At 42.9% G+C, this 25,570-nt stretch overlaps 1 protein-coding gene across 1 annotated transcript in view; it reads right to left on the minus strand.

Moving 5' to 3' along the window:
* The window catches only part of Ltbp1 (latent transforming growth factor beta binding protein 1), a 403,424-nt gene that overhangs the window by 97,520 nt on the left and 280,334 nt on the right, over nt 1–25,570 (minus strand). The window contains 4 exon segments of the mRNA XM_028873448.2: nt 10,801–10,920; nt 15,098–15,220; nt 16,349–16,474; nt 17,511–17,636. Of these exon segments, the coding sequence (XP_028729281.1) occupies nt 10,801–10,920; nt 15,098–15,220; nt 16,349–16,474; nt 17,511–17,636 (495 nt within the window).

Here is a 25,570-nt window from a genome sequence, read left to right on the forward strand (position 1 = left end):
TAAATTTAGCCAAGACCAAAAAAAAAAAAAAAAAAAAAAAACCCAAAACCAAAAACATGTGGACCTTGGTGATATCAGAAGTTTAAGGCCCCATACTTCTTATTTCTAACCTTTGGGATAGTCTCCCACCAATATACCACAGGAAGTGAGACCCTGCCAATCTACCATCTGCCCTTAACCAATAGAAAGAGACAGTCATGTCTTTGGTTTCCCACATTAGAGTTCAAGGTTCATGTTACTACAGCCTATGGTCATATAGCATATGCATACTACCCAAAAATTTCCAATGCATAATGAGTTCAAACAGTCTCAGTTTCTTATCTCAGATAGGAAATTTATCAAGGAAAAAAAAAAAAAAAAAAAAACCTTAGACAGATGGGTTCCACGCTCCACAATTGGCTGTTAGGGTGTACCAACCTAGTGTCTACCATTCACTGAACTAAACTGAACTTCGCAGAGTAAGAAAATGGCAACGGTTTACAAAGTCAGACTTTACGGCTCTAACAGCTCAAAGATTTATGTATACATCTTATTATGCAACCACCGGTTCCGAATTGATCCTTATCATCTACAGTGTCCTGAGAGACTGAGAAATGCCTAGTTCAAAACTCAGGATGCCAGGGCAGCAGGATGTGTTGTGTAGAATCCTCTAACAACCGGGTGATGATTTCTTCCTCCTGAGCTCTGGCTGGCTCTTAGAACAGCCCTTCCTTTTACAAACCTCCCACACCTTTGTTTGAGTCAAACATTGTGCAGTTCTTCGTCAGGATTGACATGCAGATTGGGTGGCGGATACATCTGCAATCCCACCTTCTTTCCTCGTTCTGGGGAAATGAGGACATGCACCTCCCTCAGCCCGCAGGCAACTTTCAGGTCTCCACAACCTCACAAAGATGTCTCCCAGCAGGCTAGCAATCCCACCTTGCTAATTCTCACTGCCTGGCACTGTCATCCATGTGAGTCAGGAATCTCTTTTGAACTTTCCTAATATCTTGGGAACAGGCCCCCATGGCCTCAGATCCCTCACTGTTGGGCATGAACTACCAGGTGCAGAGGGACTGAGGAGGCTGGGAGGCTGCATCCGCCCAGTCATGTTCTTCTTGCTCTTACACATCACCTGTCAGTTCCTTGGAATTGGCTCGAATTTGTCCCAGAGCGGTAATTTACATGCGTTATTTCCTGTATTTTCAAGGAGATGAATCTGTCAACAACATGAGGCAATCATTTCTCTGAAGCCATCCAACCACAATTAATTCCTTAGTCACCCACATAGACTTCAGGCAATGACATCCTTTTGAACTAAGAAAAAAAGCATCGTATTCCAGTAATACAGCCACATAAATGGGGAGGCTAATCACCCCCTCACCCAAATGTGTTCTAACTGTAGTGCTCCCTCAACTATTCTCCATGTGTAATCCTTCACAGGAAGGATAGGAGAATGTATTTGACAGCCAATCAAGCCTGGAGAAATGAGAGACAGATGTTGATTGTGCCAACATGGCGAGACCATCTCAGCTGTACTGAAGGTTCAGTAAATCCCAGGATCTTAGGCCCCCTGTCAATTCTGATGAAGTTAAAAATACGAAACAGCAAGCTGCTGACAAAACCCTGCTACACAATCGACAGAGAACTACTTTTTTTCTCTCTCTCTCTCTTCAGAACTTGGAAGGAGCCAAGACTCTCTACTTCCTATACCAACAGCCAAGGATGACCTCAGAAAAATCAATCCCAAACTGCATCTAGTCACAGGCTTCCTATCTTACTGTCCAAAGGAAGACTACGCTTCAGGAAAACACTACTATAGTTAAGGGTGTTGCAGAACTACCATCTTTAATTCTGGAACCCCTGAGCCATAACTAGCACCGTTTACAAAGGCTGATTCCAACCCATGTAGCTTTTTCCTTCTATGAAAAATTGAATTCCCTTATCGTTTCTTTTATATTGCTTTGTCAGTTAATTTTCTTTCATGTAGAAGATTTTTTTTTTTTTTTTTTTTTTTTTTTGTTTTTTTTTCTTTGTCAGTGCTCAATCACAGATCCTCTCTTCATGTATAAAGGGGTGCACCACCACAATTTTATACAGATGGAAACACTGGATTCGGAGAGATTTCGTTTTCATTCTTTTACTTACTACATGTAGCTCCCAGGAAGCTGAGTAACCTGTCTGAGAATCCACTTGTGTTTCCAACCTACGGGCTGCTGGCTATGAAGACCAAGTGAGAAAATCAAGTGAAAGTTCCCCAACAATTATATAAAGAAAAGTTTTTATTCTTGCCGTACAGCTGTGGTTTCTGTATCCAATAATAGGAACTTTTTTCCCCAAGGAGGTGAAATAATTCTATATCAAAACAATAAAACACTAAAGGAAAAAATGGAAGAAGACAGCAGAAGATGGAAAGACCTCCCAATGCTCATGGGTTGGAAGAATTAACACTGTGAAAACAGCCAGATTTCTGAAAGCAAACTGCATATTCATTCAATGCACTCCCATCAAAATTCCAATGACTTTTTTTTTTTTTTTTTTACAAAACTAGAAATACATTCTAAAATTCATATGGAAGTGCAAGGGACCACAAATAACCAGGTCAATCCTAAGCAGAAAGAGCAATGTGGTAGCTACTGACAATATCTGAGCTCAAATTATACTACAGAGCCAAAGTAACAAAACTGGTACTAGCACAAACATAAGCAGACCAATGCTCTAGAATAAAGAGCATTGAAATAACCCATGCAACCACATCCACCTAAATTTTGACAAAGGTGTCAAAAAACTTATTGGAAAAGAGAGCCTCTTTAAGAGCATTGGGAAAACTAGATATTTGTAAGTCAAAGAAGGAAACCATATCTTTATTTCAATTAAAAATAGATCAAAGACTTTCATGTAAGACCCGACACTCTGAAACTGCTAAGAGAAAACATAGAAAATACATTTCAAGACATAGCATAGCCAGAGATTTCCTGAATAGAACCCCAAAAGCACAGGCAACAACCCCAAGAATTGACATGTCATATTGCATAGAATGATCGGGGTTCAGCATAGCAAAAGAAATCATCACAAAATAGACAACCTACAGAATTCTGAGGGAAAAAAATATTTGCCAACCATATATCAGACATGGGATTGATTCCTCCATTATATAGAGAACTACAAAAATTAAACAGCAAGACACAAGTCATCCAAGCAATAAATGGAGCAATGAAATGAATAGACAGTTCTGAATAAGAAACACAAATGGCCAATAAATATTTGAAAATGAATCAATATTCTTAGACACAGGGTAGATACCAAGTAAAACTGCCTTGAGATTCCATCTCACTAGCTATCAAGAAAAGAAATGACAATCAAAGCTGGTGACATGTGAGGAAAGAGGCACTCTTATACATAGCTGACAAGAATCCCAACTGGTACAGCCTCTGTAGAAATCAGTGTGAAGACTCTTCAACAAACTAAAACCAGAATTACTACATGGCCCAGATATACCAACCCTGTGTATAGTTCCAAAGCAACCTAGTACAGATAGCAGTACTGCCCATCCATGTTTACTGTTGTGCTATTAACAATAACTGGGAATTGCAACCAGCCTAGATGAGTAACAACAAGTTAATGGATAAGTGTGGCCATATATGCATGGTATTTTATTCAGCCATAAAGAAAAATGAAATCATATTTGTGGAAAAATAGTGGATCCAGAAATCACTTGTTAAGCAAAAATAATCCAGGCTCAAAAGACATATATGTGAGATGTGTGTGTGTGTGTGTGTGTCTGTGTCTGTGTCTGTGTGTGTGTCTGTGTGTGTGTCTGTGTGTGTGTAAATGGGACCACGAGAGGGGAGGAAGAAATCTTAAGAGAAGGACAAGGCGGTTGGGGGATTAAATGAACATGCAGGATAGGAAAGCAGGAATGAGGACTACTTAGGGAGAAGGGAATCAGTGAGAGAGAAGCGGGCAGCGTGGGGCTGGGCAGCGGTTCCGGGAAACAAACGAGAATAAAGTCTCTTGACCTCATGGACCCAGATGCTGTCTGGAACCCCACCTCTTTGCATGACACATTAAATATACAGTGTAGGGAATTCTGTTGTTTCCACACTTGTGGGTCTTCTCTCTCACCCAGTGGACACACACAGTCAAGAGCTCGGTAAAGACTGACGAGAAGACTCCTGTGCCACACAATGACTGAGGCATAAGACTGGTGTTTGTGTATTCTACAGAATGTGCTCATCTACCATATGAAGCAAAAAGGCTTCTGCAGAACCAAGTCTTTGGTTTCATAGCAGTCTAGCAATGCTCACATATTCCGTAAAAGTTATCTCTGAGGCCTGAATTCTGAAAACAAGCTGTAAACAATGTGTTCTCCATGTTTATCCTACTAGGGCTCTGAGCCTGGTCAAGACTGTGGACACGAAGTTATTCAAATGCCTGAGACCTACCGCACTGAGAAGGCTTTCATGGAAGCCAGGCTGTTACCCCAAAAAGATTAACCAAGAAGTAATACTCGCACAAAACTCCAAAAACTCGTGCTCCTGGGTCATGTGGTCTACCACAGACTCAACTACAAAGCAAGACAGTAAAGTGAACCTAAGAAGGGTGGGCTGCACACACCCAGTTGGTACAAACATTCTGGGTTGTAAAGGCAAGCAAACAGAATGACGGACCAAGACAGGAAACAGCCAGCACTAATAGAACAGCCCAATCCATCATAAAGCCTAATGCTTATTAGGAACCATTATTGACTCCACAGAGACATACCCGAACCCCTAAGAAGTATATCCCACCAATATGAAAGTACTAAAGGTTAAAATGAAACCACAAAATTAGTTCATATTAGAAAGTTCATATAGCAGAAGGAGAGTTAAAAAAAAAAAAAAAAAAAAAAAAAAACCAAAACCCTACATGCTATGGGCTTGAAGAAGCCAAAGAGTGCATAGTTACACAGAACATGTGACATAGTTTACTTAACATAGCACTGCTGTGTTTTTATTCCAGGACAAGGTAATAATGAGGCAACATGGTTGGGAAGTCGTATTTATTGGACCCAATCATATGTCAGACCACATGTTTCATATTGCTTATTTAATCCTGGTGACAGGTCATCCAAAGATGTTTCAGTCCTTCTTTGGTACATTACAGATAGTGAAAGTAAACTTCAGGGAGGTTACATGGCCCAACTCACACCTAATCTCAGAGATACTGACTGTACCTATAAATAATGAACCGTCAGGGTAGTCCCTAGGGAATGGCTTTCATCAGGCTAGCCATAAGTGAAGCCTGTAAACGGATGACCTACTAGGCTGCCTTCCATAAGAGGTCCTGGTTTAAAGAGCCAGCTGGAACTGGCTATCACCCAGAATGATGAAACAGACATTAAAGTCAGGACCAGCTTGGCAACAAGGGCGGATTGAACACCAGGTCCAAGCAGTGCGGCGCCCCGTGATGAAAGGGGTCACTGGGAGAGGACTGGAATGGACAGCTCAAGGAGTAGCTATGGATACACAACAGTCAAAAGGAGCTGACAGAAGACACTGAAGAATGATGTGCTAGGTAGAGCGTGGACCCCAGGGATGTCTCAAGTGGATAATAAATGGTAAAGAATGGAGCACTATGTACCCTGAGCCAAACAATAGGAAGAAAGACAGCCCCCCACCCCAGACGATACCTCCTGATGTTTTACCTGTTTTGACACAACTTCTGTTCTGATTCATAAGCCAGAGGACTGCATTGATAGGTAGCATCAGATTATACTGCATACACACTGACCGGTCATGAATGACCTACACAAGTTCAGCCTTTACTCAGACCCAATCTTCAAAGTACAAAACAAATCCTCAAGAATATTAGGGCTGAAATGGACTTCATTTTTTATTTTTATTTTATTTTGGTTTTTCGAGACAGGGTTTCTCTGTGTAGCCTTGGCTGTCCTGGATCTTACTCTGTAGACCAGGCTGGCCTCAAACTCACAGAGATCCACCTGGCTCTGCCTCCTGAGTGTTCGGATTAAAGGCATGTGCCACCACTGCCTGGCCTTCATTTTTTAAATTCATTTTTAGTTAGCAGGCAAAATAAAAAGTTCCTTTATGCCATTTCCATGTACCTCTTTTCCTTGTATGGACATAGCCATTTTTTTTTAAAAATTTTAAAGGGATTTCTTCTTTAAGATTTATTTTATTCTGTTTTGTGTATATGTAAGTGTATCCCATATGTGCAATGCCGGTAGGGATCAGAAGAGGGCGCTGGATCCCCTGAAATTGAAGTTACTGATGGTTGTGAGCAGCCACAGGCATGCTGGGAACTGAACTTTTGCCCTCCTCAAGAGCAGCAACTGTGCTAATCAGGAGCCATCTCTCCAACCCCAAACAGCCATTCTTAATGAAGCCTCCTAACAGAAACAGAAACAAAACAAACAAACAAAAACCCCAACCCAGCCTAACTGGCATGCATATAGACAAGATCTGAAGAAAGACAAATTCTACTAATATTATATAAGATAAGACATAGCAGTTGTTTGAATACAGTAATGAGAGCAGACAAAGACCACTAAGGTGCTGAAATACCACAGCCATGTGGTCAGGGACTGTCTTCTCTAGAGATTGGGACTAATGAGTCCTAGGATTTTCCTCAAAAAAAGAAAAAAGTGACTACAGAACATCCAAAGCTATTAATGCTCTTAACACAAAATTTTCAATTAAAAAGGAAGGGAAAAGCAGATAGTGAAAATATCCTAACTTATCTGAAATCAGGGGATATTTACAAAACAAATATCAAGCTGGCAAGATAGTTCAGGAGTTTGTCCTCCAAGAAGAGAAGACCTGAGCCACTACAGGAGTTTGTCTACCAAGATGGAAGACCAGAATTGGATGCCCGGAACCCACATGGAGGGAGAGTATTAACTCTCACAGGCTGTCCTCTGGCCTCTATGTGCATGTCATAGCATGTTTGCCTGCAAATTCACGTACATAGACACAAGTGAAACAAACACAGTTATAAGAATTTTCTATCAAATATTAGTCACTGGTAACCACTAAGAGATAGAAACAAGCGATTCACAAAGATTATCTTATTACAACATGTCTGAGCACTCTGAATACCCCAGAGTCTCTAGTTACCTCCCTTTCTTCTTCAGGCTCATCTCTCTACATAAAACTTACTGCATCGGACTCCTGCGCGATTCACTTGCTGACTTCTGAAGCTGAACACTAGAGTACAAGTGAACTCAGAAGAGGAACTTTGTGTTGTTCCCTCTCAACCTCTGCTGTTCTGAAAACCACCCGAGGCTCAGAAGGCACTAGAAATATTTATTAAACAAACAAACCAACATACGATGAGACGTGGAGCAATTTGCTCAACTCAGAGACACCCTGCATCTTCTTCGGGGGCTAGAGGACTGGTTTTGGATTCACAGTCTCACTCTACAGTTCAGGCTGGCCTGGAACTTGCTATGTGTCGTGGGCTCTCCTCAACTTCATATTCCTGTTGCCTTGGCATCACAGGAACTGGGCTTAAGGCATGTGTCATGCTTGGCTAATACTGCACCTTCTAAAAAGTATTTCAGAGTACCCAAGAATGGAGCTGGAGAACTGAAAAGTACAGGCGCAAGACAGGAGAGGTCAGCATTCATTAGCATCGTCAAAAATGTTTATAATTATAACCAGATTGTTCTCTCTCTCTCTCTCTCTCTCTCTCTCTCTCTCTCTCTCTCTCTCTCTCTCTCTCTCTCTCTCTCTCTCTCTCTCTCTCTCTCTCTCTTTTGTGTGTGTGTGTGTGTGCACGTGTGCGTGCGTGTGTGTATAAAATGAGCTGGCACAGAGGACATGAAGTTCTAAAAGGAACAAATAATTTTGATTGATCCAAACTACCCCAATAGGATTTTAAATAAAATATATGTGTGGGTATGTAATATATGCTTTCCGTCCCACTCAAATTTTCAATACTAGAAGCTCTGTTACCAATAAAAAGGTTAAGATGGAAAATTGGTTTCAGTGTAATCTATAAAAATCCCTCATGGGAAATTGAAAAGAGTGGCAAGTTCAATATAGGAACAACGATGGAATGGCAATGCTACTTTGGGAGCGAGTCTTGATCTGTATATGATAGAGCCTGACATGTTAGCCAAAGCAGAAGGGAAAAGCATACCACCTACTCTTCACACAGGGAAATATGAAACCTTAGCAATGCAAACACCCGAAGCCCGAGTATGACGTTGGTCTAGGTGAACAACAGAGTGACCTATAAGAACCCAGTGTTATTTCTACTCAAGAACCATCACCTGCTCCTTCACCAGTTTAGACACATGACATTAGTGAATCTAAGAGTCAGGATGTGTCTACACTTCTGCTTCTGGTTCATACACTTAGTATGTGAAAATGAGAATACACACACACACACACCACCACCACCACCACCACCACCACCACCACCACACCATACCATACCCAACCTGAAACCTATGCCAGATGGGAAAATTAAAACCCAAAGCACTCTCTGAATAGCACTAATGACACAGACAACTGCTTATCAATAAACAATGGACAAACAGACATCTTTTCTGCTTTTTCTCAAAGATCTATGTCTCCAGATCCCATTGGTTAAAACTTCTTGGGGATGCAGACGAGATAGATGCAGATACGAATGGGGATGGATACGGGAATGGAGATGATTGGGATGCAGATTGGGATGTAGATGCAGATGGGGATAGAGATAGGGGATGCAGACAGGGATGTAGATGGGGATGGGGATAGGAATGCAGATGGGGAAGCGGATGGAGATGCAGATGGGGATGTAGATGATGGGGAAGAAGATGCAGATGTAGATGGGGATGGGGATGATGGGGAAGCAGATGGAGATGTAGATGGGGATGTAGATGATGGGGAAGCAGATGGAGATGCAGATGGGGATGTAGATGATGGGGAAGAAGATGCAGATGGAGATGGGGATGTAGATGATGGGGAAGTGGATACAGATGGAGACGGGGATGTAGTGGGGATAGGGACTCAGATGGGGATGCAGATGATGATGGAGATGGTGGTTTGGGACAGGGGCATCCATACCAGCAACACAGGTTGCACAGGTCCTGGCACCTGCTGATGAGGCCAAAGCTCCAACACTGGGACTGCCTGTTGCCAGCTCATCTTCATCCCCCTAAAGCCCCTAAATGTCTTCTCAGAGTTAGCAAAATAAAATCAACACATGTAACTGGGTAGAGGGGCCTGTTCCATCCCCACATTTTACAGCATGTTTTCTCTATTCTCTGGGATCGATTACATTGGCCTGTTGCACAACCAGCTTCATTTTTCTACAATCCCCTGCACACATCTTGCTTGGTCAGAAATGGTCTCCCTTCCATCCCGACCTAAATGTCCACTAAGGAGCATTTGAGGGCAACACGTTTTATGAGTTACGCTACTTCAGATTCTCTTCCTAATACGTTCTCTGCTGATCTGTCCTACTTGGGAGATGTTTGTGTATGAGACAGTCTTCTCCTTTCAGAGAAGTAAGGGCCATGAGGGGAGAAGGGGTAGATAGTTTTGCTCCTCAATATATTTAAGTATGTGAAACAATTCTGTGTGTGTGTGTGTGTGTGTGTGTGTGTGTGTGTGTGTGTGTGAAGTTACTATACAACTAGAGAGAGATGAAAATAGGCATGAATGAAATACTGAACTCACATATTCAGAGTGCTGACATGGAGTGGAAAGACATCAACTTCTAAAGAAAATTATTTTCATTCTATGTGTGTATTTTCCTGCATGCTTGTATGTGTACCACATATATGCAGTGTCCCGGAGGCCAGAAGATGGAACAGAGCCTCTGGCACTGGAATCAACTAGAGTCATGGGGAGTTGGGAGATGCCAAGTGTGTCCCGGGAACTGGACAAGTGTTATCTACAGGAGCAACCTGTGTTCTTAACAACTGAAACAATCTCCTCAGATCTCAGACTGAAAACAAAACAATCCTAGGCACAGGGATGCCCATAGGAGACCTCAGCAAGGAGACCCTTTCTCAAGTCACACCTTTGTTTCAACTCTGTGTGTGTGTGTGTGTGTGTGTGCGTGTGCGCGCGCGCGCCAGTTTCTTGCCATGCCCCCTTTCCTCTCCTTCTCCTTCTCCTTCTCCTTCTTCGACAGAATTTCTCTGTGTAGCTTTGTGCCTTTCCTGGAACTCGCTCTATAGACCAGGCTGGCCTCGAACTCACAGAGATCTGCCTGCCTCTGCCTCCCGAGTGCTGAGATTAAAGGCATGCACTACCACCGCCCAGCTTCCGCTTCACTTCTTTTCTTTCTTTTAGTCCAGTACTGGGGATTGAACAAGGGGACTTATACAAGCTAGGCAAGAAAGAGCTCTACCACTGAGGTGCATCTCCAGTCACTTTCATTTCGAGAGAAGATCTTGCTATGTACCCCAGGCTGGCCTGTAACCTGCAAACCCTCTGCTTCAGCCGCCCAAGTAGCCGAGCTGAGATTATGAACATATTCTCTCTCTCTCTCTCTCTCTCTCTCTCTCTCTCTCTTCCTTCCTCCCTCTCTCCCCCTCCCTGTCTCTGTCTCTGTCTCTGTCTCAGCCTTTTGCTCTCCATCTTTCTTTCCTGTAATGTTTATGTTTGATTTTATTTAAAATCTTACTAGGGATAGTTTGGGTCAATCAGAACTATTTGTCCTTTAGAACTTTGTGTCCTCTGTACCAATTCATTTTATTGCCTTCTCCATGATTGAAAATTACTCAAAACTGTTCTGAGAACCATGTGAATTTCTCATATTTCATCGTTATTTTCCAAGGAACAAAAGCCTTGATGGGAGTGTGGTGGTACCTACCCAGGCACTGGCCATTCCAGCCTCGGAAGCCTTCTGTGCAGGGGATGCACTGGTAAGAGCCGGGGGCGTTCACACACTGCTCATCGGGACAAGTGCTTGGTGTCAGACACTCATCGATATCTGAAAAATTAGGAAGTTAGGCGGTGAACATTTTATCAGGAGGCCAAAACACACTCTGAATCTCATCATCAGAGTGAAGAAAAAAGTCATCTTATTATTTCAGGGAACAGGATAAGGAGGGGGGCTTGTTATCACTGGATTAAACAGCAAATATCTAACAGGAACACACAGAGATAGATAGATAGATAGATAGAATAGATAGATAGATAGATACACAGATAGATGATATAGATAGATAGATAGATAGATAGATAGATAGATAGATAGATAGATAGATAGATATAGATAGATAGATAGATAGATATAGCAGAGTTATATTTCCATACATTGGAAGGGTGGCCTTCTCCACTGTAGGAGGCAGTGGGTTCTCTGAGGCCACACTGGAGACCAGACCTTCCAATGATAGCACTTTTGCCAGAAAGAAGCAAGAAATGAGGACGAGTGTGAGGAAATCACATATCCGTCTGGTAGAGGTGCTCTCCAAAGATAGGAAGTCTCCAGGGAGATCTTTACTTTGCTTTTATGGACCAGAGGACATTGTAGGTTTGAGTAATCTAAAAATCTTTCATATTACATGAATTCCTTAGAGGCAGAAAAAGAATGAGGGGAGAATGAACTTATCAGATACTTCAGAAAAATTTCCAGAACTACTTCAGAAAACTGACAATCTATGAATATTCTCTACTATAGATGCCACTTTCACTATCCACAGCTAAAGGATGGTATTAATCATAATTCTTTTCAAGTGAGAAATCACTTTAAATATGGTTAGGACTTTGTCAGTGCGTGCGTGCGTGTGCGTGCGTGCGTGCGTGCGTGCGTGCGTGTGTGTGTGTGTGTGTGTGTGTGTATGCGCGCGTGAGTGCCCCCAGCACACAGTGGTGGTGAGAGGACCTGTGGGAATTGGTTTTCTCTTCCACCATGTGGGTCCAGGGACTGAACCCAGGTTGCCATACTTGGCAGCACACACCTTTACCGCTTAGCCATCCTGTTCATCCTAAGCATGGTATCTCCTTTCAGGACACTAAAAAGAGGGAAGGAGGGGTTCTGGTTTGAAATGGTGCCATTCTGGGGTCACTATTTCTATTCAGTAGAAGTCTATTTTCCTAGAAAAGGATTTTGCATTTTAGAGAAGAACAATTAATGTCTAAGTTTCCCAATACAAAGTGTATGGGACAGAGGACCTCAGAACCTACCTGTGTAAACACACTTTTAGGATGCACGTCAAAACACGAAAGTAAACATAAACAGAATTGGCTCACTAATTAAACCACCACAGGTATTTGGTGTCTTCCTTTTAGATGCCTTTAAAACCACTTTGTGGGGGTTGGGGATTTAGCTCAGTGGTAGGCAAGCGCAAGGCCCTGGAGTTCGGTCCTCAGCTCCAGAAAACAAAAACAAAAACAAACAGAAAACACTTTGTGAAAGATGCTCTTGTGGGAAGATGCCTGAAGTGAATGAAGATAGTTTAAGAGCATGGGAGCACCAGGGCGTTGTTGTAACTTCTTTTCTATCAGTGAAAATTTCATAAACATGGCACACAGTGTTCAAGCTCTCTGTCTCTGTCTCTGTCTCTGTCTGTTTCTCTCCCCCCCCCTTTTTTTTCTCTTTTGGTCCAATGTTCTGGGACTTCTCCTCACAATTACGTTTGCCAGTTTCATGTTTCCAACATCACGGCCTCCACTGAACGTGAATCTTTTCCTTTTTAACAGTAGAAATGCACCAGCCAAATGGGAGATTGTCATCTGACCGGCCCTCCAGACAGCTGGCTCTGTGTGGAGCAGCAGCCCAAGGCAGCACCTGCGGATTTGCCTCGGCACTTCCTGCCTGTCCTCCAGCTACGCATCTGGGGCCACCTGCCTTGGGACATTTTCATGTGACAAAGTAAGGGCAAATGAGATAATGTCTGAAAATGACGATCGGCTCCTTGGAGACACAGCTCTGTTTGAAAGCAGGTCACTCACTCCATGGTAGAATCTGAGACAAGCATCGGGGATCCAGGGACCTGGGGACTTTTGGTTCTGGTCCACCACAGAATTAGAAGACAGTCACATCATTTGGCCTCTTTTTCTTTCCAAGCCTTTTGGAGGAGATAGAATGACGCACACCCAGAGCACCCTGGCGACATACTAACAAGCGTTAAATAATTTGCATAGATTATTACTGACCATTCTATCGGCTATCAAATTACAAGATTTTAAATGTTCTCGACTCCTCCTTTCTGTCATTATGTAAATACCCTCTCTCTACTTTGGGACTGCAGACAAGACACAATTAAGGTTTTAGTGTTTGATTTCTTTGCACATGAATACTCATCAAATAAATTCATCTCCATTTTTTTAGCACTGTGTGTGCTTGGGCCAATAACGATAGGGGCACAGAAGAGACGGAGGCGAGCATAAGGAGACTGGGAAGAGGGTTTGAAGAAACTTAAACCTGAAAGGTAGAAGATGACAGGTGTCATACAGGCTACAGCCGCACACATCTATATTCGCGATGACCCTGCCAATTGATTTCATGGCTCTCCTTTTACAGGCAGGGAACTGAGATTTAGACCAGACAGTTAGGATGAAGCACTGTTACCAGCTTATCCCCATCCAGGCTTTTCTATTCTCACACTTTCTATTCCAGAGGGAGGATTCCCTCGAAGAGGACAGTGGGGTCACTTTGGTGCCTGTCCAATGGCATCAGGCCATCGATGGGAAGGTTCATGGCTCTGCTCTGAATCCAAACTGATCAGACATCCAGCAACATACGACACTCCCACTTGTCTCTAGAATTAGAACCCAAGGGGCGGAGGCAAGAGGCCAACAGGACAGGCAGGTATGGGCTGCCAAGAAATGTCTAATTAGCTCTCATTCCAGGCCTAGGTCATCTGAGTGTGAAGGGAATCAACACGCAGAAGCCAAGGGACAGCTGAGAGAAAACTGGCCCACTGAGCCTGTCCCTCCCTAGTTCGAGAAGCCTGTCCACATCAGACAAGATGCAGAGTTACAGGCAGCTGCAGGCAGCCACACAGGGAGCGCCAGGACCCCACACCACATGAACTCTAAACCCTTCAAGCAGCAGGTCAGGGACCACACCATCTTCGCTCTTGTGGGGCCATGCCAAGACAGCAGCTGAAGTTACTTTATTTCTCTGGAGAAAATAATCACCACCCCCAATCCCCCCCAAAAATACTATGGAGGTTTCACAAAGAACTGGTGTAGGGTGAGTATCTGCATCAACAGAGTTGCCAATTAGAATGTAATTCTGACCATGGCTATCCATGGTTCCAAAACATTTTGCTCATGAGCATCATCTCTGTAAATGTAATGAAGAAAGCTTATCTAGCGTGTGGGAGCCCGTTCTCGGGTTCCTCGTGGCTTTACCCAGCAGGTCCGCATATAGAATGATTAGGACCACGGGCTTGAGTGCAGGTGTCTGAGATGGTCTGCACTTGGCTGTGCTGGAGGAGGAGGTCTTTTCTTCACCCCTTGGCATCTCTATAAATACCCTGGGGCAGAGCCAGTCGGGGCCTGTTGGAATAGGTTCCAGGCCCTCTCGAAGCTATCCTTTATTTTCTATCTGTTTATCTCTACAATATTCTCCACAATAAATCCTTCTATCTAATATTTCCTGCAGCTCAACTCAAGAAAACTCTGGGGAACTGTGGGGTTGGTGGGTAAACGCCCCACACTAGCGCGGTCAGACTCTGACTCCAAATTGGTCGGACAGTGCTTCAAATGGTCCGCGAGAAAGTTCTAGAATACTTGTAGAAGAAGACCAAAGAATGTAACAAGATGGGAAGGGGGAAAATGAAAAATAAACACAGGTTACACCTGCACCACATTTACAGATGAGCGAGCCGCCAGACATCGTAATGAGGTCTGGCCTCATTCCAGAATAATCAGCAATTAACTGTGCTCGCAACTCCAAACACCAGGAAAAGACAGATCCCAGCATGAAAAATAATGAGAGTATCAAGAGAGAAAATAAGGCAGACAGAGCCACGGAAGTCAGGCAGAGGCTGTGAGCAGGGAAAGAGTCCTTGAGGAGTGTGAATGGACCTGGGACTCACTGGCTCATGGAGAACAGAAAGAACCATGGCAGCTGCCTACTAGCCCTGGATCTAGACATAGGCCGTCACTCATAGTCCTGGGACATGCAGGTCTCCCAGTCTCATGAGCACACTTACCCTCACAGTGTCCCCGCCGCGTCATCCGGTACCCACTGTCACAATATTCACAGCGAAAGGCCCCGAGAGTGTTGATGCAACGGCCCTCCCTACACACGTTGGGCCTCAGACATTCATCCACGTCTGTGTGGAACGCAAAATATGGTCCAGGCTTGTTAACTTATTTTTACGTATGCTTTTTTCTTTAGTTTATACTTAGCATACCAAGGAGTAGATTTCTCCGATGGCCTTTACAAAGACTCTAAGTTTTTGTTTTGATTTCTCATCCTCCAACCTGCTCCCCCCGCCCCCAAATTCCTGCTGCTTCCCTGACCCAATGTCCCCCTTTCTGCCTCGATGTCACACATTTTGTATACGCCCCCCCCCTCAATACCCCCTTCTTTATAAACTTCCATTTCCTCCTTCTCATGTGTCCCCTTCTGGTTTCCTGGCCTCTAGTCATACTCATTGCATACAAACACACACATACATATATACATACATCACACACACACATACATACATACATATAAAGCTAAGAGTTGTATACAAGAGGGAAATGTAGTGTTTAGTTTTGTGAGTCTAGGTTAACTCATTTAATATTTTTCAGAAAATTTAATAATTTCATTTTTCTTTAGAGATGGAAAAAACCCTTTCATATATATATATGACACACACATATATGTGGTATACATATATGTCACATTTTCATTATCCACTCATCTGTTTATAGCTATCCAGTCTGGTTCCATTTCCTGGGTACTGTAAATAGCACAGTAATAGCTAAGTGTGTATGTGTATCTGTGCAGGAAATAGAGTCTTTGGGGGTATATGTCAAGAAATGGTAGACCTGGATCATATAGTCTTCTGTTTGTAGGTGTTTTTGTTTTGAGAAATCTCCACACTGATTTCCAAAGTGACTGCCCCAGTTACGTTTGGCAAAGGTACCACTTTCAACCTCTCCCAGCTTTACTTCAGCATGAGAATGAAATGTCTGGTTTGTACTATGATCTCTTTGATGCATTCAGCACGCTCTCAAGTTGCACTGTTTTGATTCATGTGGTGGTGGTGGTGGGGAAACCCCAAAACAACCTCTTTTCATCTCACATCTTTGATACTCTTCCTCCCAGAGTGCTGTCCCCCCAGTACCAAGCAGATTGCTACACCATAGTGGATGTTTAATAAAAGAACACTGGAGTATTTGTGTAAGCACTGAACTGGCTCACCTCCCCCTCCTTCCCGATCCAACATCAGGAAGAACACCGTCCTTACCTATGCAGTTGGTACCCTCCTCACTGGCCATAAATCCTGCTGGGCAAATACACAGGAAACTTCCCTCTGTGTTCTCACAGCGACCCTGGGAGCAGAGGTGCTGGACCTGAGCACACTCATCGATGTCTGTTAACAAGAAAACAATGGGTGAGATTCAGGCTGTGGAGCTGTGTAGCAAAGACTCTGTTTCCCTGTTCTGTAAAGCACCAAACAGCTATTCTCTTGCGATCAGAGAGATCTTTATAAGCAAGAAGAACAGCAAAGTGAATACTGTAATGTAATACTGTAGGAAATGTGTAAGTTTCAAGGAGTAAAACTTAAAACAATACAAAAACCATAAAACATAACACCAGCATTTCAAAAATACAGATTCTAGCTCAGTAGTGAAGGCTATTCTGGCAAGCAGGGTCACCCAAGCACTGGCATTGACCTTCAACAGGACAGTCAGGGACAATCCCACCTGCCATGCCCTCAGGGCAGTGCTGGGTCATGATCATCTCTATTGCCTTTCCTACTTAGGTTCTAAAGATGACACATGACATCTGTCTGTCTACACATGACAGATGCATGAGAAAGCAAACAGCTGTGAAATGTCTCTTTTACCTACCCACGTGAAATGCACACAGTAAAGAAGTGCTGGGTGGGTGTTCTTGCTACTTTATTTATTTTGTCCATGTCTTAAAACATAGTAAATTTTCTTTTAAAAAGAATTAATTTAGAGTTAGGATAATTATTTACTAAATTCTGTAACACCTCCCTCCAGAGTTCCTGAAACATAAAGGTCCCTCACTTAGAAATTCATTCTTCGTGCTAGCATGAAGAGATTTTGAATTTAGAAATCCCTATCAAAAATCAGATTTTATATGTATTTGTGGATGCATTACTGCAGCATGCATCAGTGTTGATTTGTTTGGGCTAAATGCACAATTGCTGGTAGCTATTGCTGGAATTCACATTTTATTTACTTTTGTATATCAGCCCACCTTTAAGGGACAAGGCATTAAACACGGAAGAAAAGGAATCCTGCCATTTGGGCAGACTACTCCTTAGCTCCCTTAAAAAAATAAACTAAGCAATAATGTTTTCCCAAGATGATTAAACTTAAGGAACATTCTACTTCTGTTTCCCATTCGGTAGTCTATTTGCCACGCATGCCTCTTACCCACACACTTCCTCTGCTGCTCACTGAACCTGTAGCCATCATAGCAGATGCAAGTGTACCTCACCGGCAGGTTGATGCAGTGTCCTGCCCCACAGATGTCTGGGTTCACGGTACATTCATTGATCTCTTTAAAGGAAACAAAACATTGTGAAAAACACCGCAGCTGTGAGCATTTCATTGTACCCATGCAGCAAGGCTTTGTGTTTCACGAGCAGCTGAGTGAACCATTGCAGGCACAGACCTGGAAGACCACGGTGGGCTATGACTCTGTCAATCCATGCAGCTACATGGTGACTGATCAGCTAGTTCCACCTAAGCTCATGGCTCGTTCCCAGTGACTCAAGTTCAGAGATGAACTCAAGCAGAAACTCAGAAGGGCGTAAGAAAATCAGTCCTTCACAAAGCAACTTCCTACATGGCCTATCAAAGAGTTCCTCTCAATTCTATGTCTTCTTATGGGAGGGAATTTAAATCATCACATGGTCTCTCCTAATGAGAAATGAATGAGAACTTTCTATAGCAGTCCAAGTGTGAGTTCTCCAGAAATGGCCAAGCTGCTGCAAAATTTCACCTCTACTATCCAGACATATTTCTAAAACTTCTACATGTACCTTACAGTTTTAAGGTGATCACACTTTGCATTAGCAAAGTAGAACCATCCTCCAGATCTGTTCCATCCCTCCCTTCCTTTCCTACTGATACCTGTTTGACACTTTCTGCTTCTAGCACACTATACAATCAACACTGCTAAAGACTCACAACTCTCTCTCTCTCTCAAACACACAGACACATGCACACAAAACCACCCAGACACACATGCACGCACAGGCACACATCTCACACACATAGACACATACATCATACATCACACACACACACAGACACATACACATGCACGCATACGCACACACACCACACACACAGACATACACCACACAGACACAAGCACCACACACACACACACACATACATCACACACACATACATCACACACACATACAGACACATACACATGCATGCATACACGCATACACACACACCCACACACAGACATATACACCACACAGACACATACAACATTCACACACACACACACACACACACACACACACAACACACAACACACCATCACACCTTGGTGGTGGAGATTTCTGGGAATGTATAAAAATGAACCTAATTACGCAAAGGACACAGTATACAAAAACACCTTTCTGAGATGAATGTCCTATCTAAGACATTCTGTCTCCAGTGAGCCTTGCTGGAAGATAACAGAGTGGTAAATACAGTCAATGGCTCTGATGTCTTGCAGACAGGAAAAGGTACAAATTTTGCTGTCATTTACAGTCCTGCAGCATGGGGCAAGTTACTTAGCCATTTCTAGGCCATGCTTTTTAACAAGTGCAAAATGGAAATAATCAGAGTTTCAGTTTCAGAGTTTGGACCTGAAAAGAGAAGAGCTAAATAACGCGTCTAACTTAATGTGCCACTCGAAGTGAGCCACCATTTTATCACTGTTGCTCACGATGAAGTTATACAAGAACCTAACGAGGATGGGGCTGGAGAGGTGGCTCTGCAGATAAGAACACTGACTGCTCTCCCAGGGGCACTATATTGAATTCTCAGCACCTACACAGTCTGCCACACCCAGTCCTAGGAGATCTGACAACCTCTTCTGGCCTCCACAGGCACCAGGCACTCAGACATACTTCACACATGTACACCGTGTGAAGATATATTGCTGTGACTGGTGTAATACAAAGCTGAAGGGCCAATAGCTAGGCAGGAGGTATAGGCGGGATTTCCGGGGAAAGAAAGGAAGAGGAGGAGGAATCTAGGTGCACAGGAGATGCCAAGAGAGATGGAGAGAAAACAGAAGGTGCAAGAGGTAACAACATGTAATAGAGCATAGGTTAATATAAGTGGGTTAATTTAAGTTGTAAGAGCTAGTTAGGAACAAGCCTAAGCTATAGGCCAAGTTTCATAATTAATAAGAAGTCTTTGTGTCACTCTTTGGGAGCTGACTGGTGGGACAGAGAAAGACCTACTACTAACACCCATACATATAAGATCAAATAAATACAATATCATTTCTATGTGCTACAAAACTCTGAAGGTAAAAGGTGAAAACACTTTCACTGTGTTACACTCACAGAATTTCAGGTAACAATTCTCCCATGCAGAAGAAATATAGTTATCACTGATCCATTATAGGTAGATGCCTAATTTGGAAATGATTGGCATTTAGAGCTCTTGGTTTGTGAATTACTGATATTCCTATACACATTATTTTTTCTGGCCATTTTTCTTAAAACAGGGAAGGCCAAATTTGCAAAAGTAAAATGAATTCATCATCATCAACATACTAGGGCAATGATCCAGAGCAAATTAAAAGGCTATAAAACTAGAGTTTATGCAAAAGGTTTGACCACTGCAGTACCCCCTTGTGCATCCCAGTGTCTTGATTTGCAGATATTTATTTGCTCTTTTTAAGGCATAACTATAGGTTGGAATTTTTACACACATGAATAAAAGTTTCCAAAAACATATGATGCTGGGACAGAACTCAATACATTCCGGCACCACAGTTCATCAGTGTATTCCAACTATTTCTCTTATGCTTGTCCTGTTATGTCCTGTTAACTATCTGCATGAAAAATGATTTACAATGCTAACTCTTTTATCGTGGGAAATGAATTGGGTAACAATGGCCTCTCCTTTCAAACCTGCACGTTACGTTAGAGCCGAGGATCGAAGTTACACAGGTGAAGAACATTTGGGGAATTTGAGTTGACTTATCTTCTGCATTAGTCCTGGTTGGTGAGGCACTAAACATGTATGGATCTGCCATGTTGACACCACTAGAGAATATTAGGAGATGCATCAAGGAAGAAGGGAAGGAGTGAGGGATAGACGGAGGGACAGAGGGAGGGAGGGATGTAGGGAAGGAGGAACAGAGGGAGGGAGGGACAGAGGGATGGAAGGATAAAGGGAAGGAGGGACAAAGGGAAGGAGGGATGGAGGGAAAGGGGGAGGAAAGAAGGAAGGGAGAAAGGAAGGAGGGAAGGGAGGGAGGGAAGGAGGGAGGGAGGGAGGAAGGAAGGAAGGAAGGAAGGAAGGAAGGAAGGGAGGGAGGGAGGGAGGAGGGAGGAGGGAGGAGGGAGGAAGGAAGGAAGGACGGGCCATTCCTACAACACACTTGATTTCTTCATTGGTCATCTTGTTTTTACACAGTGATTAGTTATTATAACTTCCAATGTTTCATCCTCAAAGATTGCTTTCATTTCACTTGCTTAACAAGATCCCACCCTCCTGGACAGAAAGCCTCCCTCAATCACCTTGGAGATAGCCTATCTGCTTTCTGCTAGCAACCACCAAAAAGATAGTCAGATTCAGTGATTTTCTGAAAGTTAGTATAAATCGGCTAGGATTGGCATCCCACTTCTAGAACTCCAGCACTTGGGAGATGGTAATGGGAGAGCTGAAGGTTCAAGGTCAGCCTGAGCTACATGTTGAGACCCTACCTCAAAAGGCTAAACACTGGGGATTTTAGCTCAGTACTTGCCTAGTTTGAGTTTGAGTTTGATTTCCAGCATGCATACATGAGAGTACACGTGTGTGTGTGTGTGTGTGTGTGTGTGTGTGTGTGTGTGTGTGTGTAACTTTTTTTTGTGGGGTTTTTTTTTTTGGTTTTTCAAGACAGGGTTTCTCTGTGTAGCTTTGCGCCTTTCCTGGAACTCACTTGGTAGCCCAGGCTGGCTCGAACTCACAGAGATCCGCCTGCTCTGCTCCAAGTGCTGGGATTAAAGGCATGCGCCACCACCGCCCGGCTTTTTGTTTGTTTGTTTGTTTTTTTGAGACAGGGTTTCTCTGTGTAGTTTTGGTGCCTGTCCTGGATCTCACTTGTATACCAGGCTGGCCTCGAACTCACAGAGATCCGCCTGGCTCTGCCTCCCAAGTGCTGGGATTAAAGGCGCGCGCCACCACCGCCCAGTGTTTTTAACCTTTTAAAGTATGTCTTCCTCACATTTCCCTCATTCCACATTAAGGTTTTCACACTAAAGAATACATACAGCACACAGAAAGGTGAGTCCTGAGGATACTGCCTTAATAGGAAAAGATCTCTGATTTTTCTGGGTTTAGTGGCAAAGACAAGATGCTTTCCATTTGCCTAAGAGTCGCTCACCTGCAGGCGAGCAAACTCATTCCTACAGGATGGGCCAGTTTATGAAGAGACACACATTCCTTTTATAAACTGTCTATAAGAGCTGTGACAAAGCACTGAGGCCAGGCCTCCCAGGCGGGGCTCACTCCTATCCTCAAGGGCTCCCTGGTAAAAATGAATATTTTTTTTGTTCCAGAGATTGTTTGGTGTCCCAGAGAGCTGGTCAAGTGAGTGCCCTTGAAAAATGCTTACACATGCGCCCCTTGGGTCACAAGACAGTTCTGCCCCTGATCCAATTCCAACTTCACCAGGTCAAGAATCTTATTCTATTCCTTTTTTCTAAAATCCACCGAGGACTTGGGGAAAAAAAAGGAACGATGAGCAAAAGCCAGTGGAAAACCAAATGCTCTGTGTCTCTCACCAATAAGGTCCATGATAGATTCAACACCTCAGTGTGTTTATTTTCAAAAAGAGGAGCTTTGGGCCAGTTGTGAGAACCAGCGAGCTGATCCTGAGGTCATTTCTTCACCGTGTGATTAGTCAAAGGGAGAGCTGAACAAAAGCAATGCCCAGATGAAGGAACTGGAATAGCCCAAGGTGACAGACAGCTCTATCCTAAAATAACCAGTTCATTTCTCATCGGCATAGTTTTTTGCGACTCACAACAGCAGGAATATGCTTCGGGGACAAACATTTCTGAAGGGGTCAACTCTGAGTCCTGGAAAAATCAGACTCGCAAATAGTTTTTAAACCATTCTGGCCATGGTCACTCTGGAGGTTTCCATAAGGCAGTTGTGGGGGAGGAAGAGCAATTCCTGGCTGCTCTGCAAGGGCCATGGAGACAGTACAGGAAGAGCCGGAGCAAGGCATCAAGTATTAACTCATGGAAAGGTTTATTAAAATGCCCTGGCTTCCCAACTACCCCAGGAGGAGCAGACATTGTCCCACAACAATTGAAACAGATGTTTCCACTTTGTAAATATTTGCTAGAGAAATAAAGGTTTGATTTTTTCCAACCTATCCCTCAGCTATTATGACACTGTGCAAAATCGGGAATTTATATGCTGAAATGCATGATTGATTTGGAAACGGTAGGTCAATAACGTTGCAAGCCACCAAGTCAGCTGTTCAGAGTGGAAACTAATGCTTCCCACAAATAGTCTGCTCCTTGTATAATTACTCCATGTTCAAGGGTGTGTGGCTAGATCCAAAAAGGCTCCTTTCCAATCTCGCAATCACGGAGATATCATCACGGAGCAACACGGAATGAACTGTGTTTATTATAGGATCTTAGATTAGTACATCCCTTCCTTCAGCTATGGGAGAAAATAGCAGTAAGACATGGCATTGATTGTGTCTATTCTTCAAAGGAGAAAAACTACACAGCGCTCCTGTGATAAATGATGTGAGGCTTCCTTAATTCTATGTCTTTGGTCATCACATTAACTGCCAGGAATGTTTACATTTGGGTTGGAGATGGAATTTGGCATGAAACGGTATTCTCATACTATTGTACCTCATGTTTACGTAACAGCTCTGAAAGTTGCAAATACATCCATTAGGAGCCTCTCCATTTATAATTGTCTCCCAAAGGGTGGATTCCTTCCAAAAAGTTATTTTACTAGCGGAAGTGGCAACACTAATGACTGTTCCACAAAAAGGGGAAAAAAATTATCAGGGTCACTTGTTTCCTGGAAGGAAATATTTGCGCTTCAAACATGTGATAGCAGATGTTAGCCCTGAAAATCTGCCAGACTAAATTGAGCTGTCTTCTGACAACTGCGTAGAGCAGGGCTACATCCATTTTTCTTTCAATCAGCTCTGCAGTTCAAGCTGAAGCCCAGAAACTCCCACTTGTTACTCCTCACATGTTTGCATTTAAGTGATGAAACCAAGACCATGAAGGCCAGAGAGATGGCTCAGTGGTTAACTGCGCATCTTATTCTTCCAGCGCCACCCACGTCGGGTGATTGACAGCCACCTGCTCCAGGACTCCTTTTGGACTCTGCAGACACTGCACTCACATGTGCACAGACCCCGCACCCCCACCTACACACACACACACACACACACACACACACACACACACACACAACGTGAAAATAAAACAAATCTTTATTTGAAAAAAAGACATTCACGATCATTTCTATAGTTTTGTTTAATGATGAAACCTCATTCATCTAGGTGAAATGTAATTAATTTCTGTGAAACTAATGTGAAAAAGATTTGTCCACTGATGCCAGATACCAACTGAATTCACCTTCACATTGGGAAATGGAAATGCAATACTTATTTAGAGAAACCTGTGAATTACATTACCACGCTGTATTTTGTAACACTGAGGTAAATAATTAGAAGGTTTTTGTTCCCCTAAGGAGTACATTACATGCTTATATGCCTTCAGATGAGCAGGGTAGAGGTACACATATATAGGCTCAGAATATGGAATAATAATTTCAATCAAGCTCCTTTAAAAAGTGTCATCATTTTTGTTAGATCACAGAGCCTGTATTTCTAATAATATCTCTATCTGTCAATATCTCTATCTACCATCTTATCATCTATTATCTGTATCAATATCTCTCTCTCTCTCTCTCTCTCTCTCTCTCTCTCACACACACACACACACACACACACACACACACACACACACACACACACACGGAGTCCATCCCTCCGCCACCCTGCAGTCTCTCTCAATGGACAGAGTCTACAAGAACACTGTGAGCTTATTATTCTCACTTTCTCTCCCTCATGGTTTGTAGCCCCAGGATTACTTTACATCCTACACAGTGCCTGCCTACATGTTCCTTGGCATGAAGGTGAGGCTAGGTCATGTAGCATGAAATTTTCCCACCATCCATGAAAACACTCGTCAGCAATTTCCCCTTTTCCTATGTTATTGAAGGCCCTTTCTCCCTTCCAGACCCCATTATGATGTTATGGGGCAATCTTCTCCTAATGGTCTCCACTTCAGAATCTCATCATGGCTGCCTACGTCTATGAGCCTATACCTCTTTGAGGGGTAATTTCATATGAGTCCACCTTCCTGCAAACCTCTTCTGATAGAAGTTATAATGGCTTCAGTATAGAGCTCCAAAGATACTTAGAATTGCTCACATTTCTATAGCACTTGACTTGGTATTAATAACAAAATCCAAGAGGAGGTGCTATATAACCCAGGGAGGGCCAGGGCTTGGGGTGCAAGCTTGTCTTGATTCTAGCACTGAACTAGTTGAAAGTGGGTGCTTGTGCCCAGGTCCTGCCACTTTCTCCGTCACTTAGCATTGAATTCTCTACAATGGGATGCTTGGGTTGTTTCCCTTTTCTCTTATATAGATTATGTTGAAATCCTTTATTTATGCTTCTCAGTATCATTTTTCCTTTGGATGATCTTACTACACTTCCCTGCTATCCTATTATTAAGAACACTAACGTTTTAGCTTTTTCTCATTTGTTTCCAAAGCAATACATTGCTGGATTTTTTTTTAAAATAAGGATTGAAATATGTTTGTTCTAAGAATTTTAAAATATACAAAAGCATATCTAAGAGCATAAAGATTATCTATAACCCTGTTCCTCATCATTGGTAAACACAGATGCATTTCTTTCGGTCTCCTTTTCCATATTTGTAGACATTTAAAAATAAAATTGACATCATGACATTGTGTCCTACATTTCTTAATAAGTATTATTACAGAAATATTTCATGAAAACATTAAATGTTCTTTAGAAACGCTAATGGCTCTCTAATGTGCCACTGCATGTGTACCCTGATTTACTTACACACACTCATTTCCAATAAATTTGCTGTGATAACTAACCTGGAGATGGTCAAGCTCATGCATTTGATATTACATTTTAAGCGCTGTCTACACACGGATTTTCATAGAATGCC

This window comes from Peromyscus leucopus, chromosome 22 (assembly GCF_004664715.2).
Source record: "Peromyscus leucopus breed LL Stock chromosome 22, UCI_PerLeu_2.1, whole genome shotgun sequence".
NCBI classification, from domain to species: Eukaryota; Metazoa; Chordata; class Mammalia; order Rodentia; family Cricetidae; genus Peromyscus; species Peromyscus leucopus.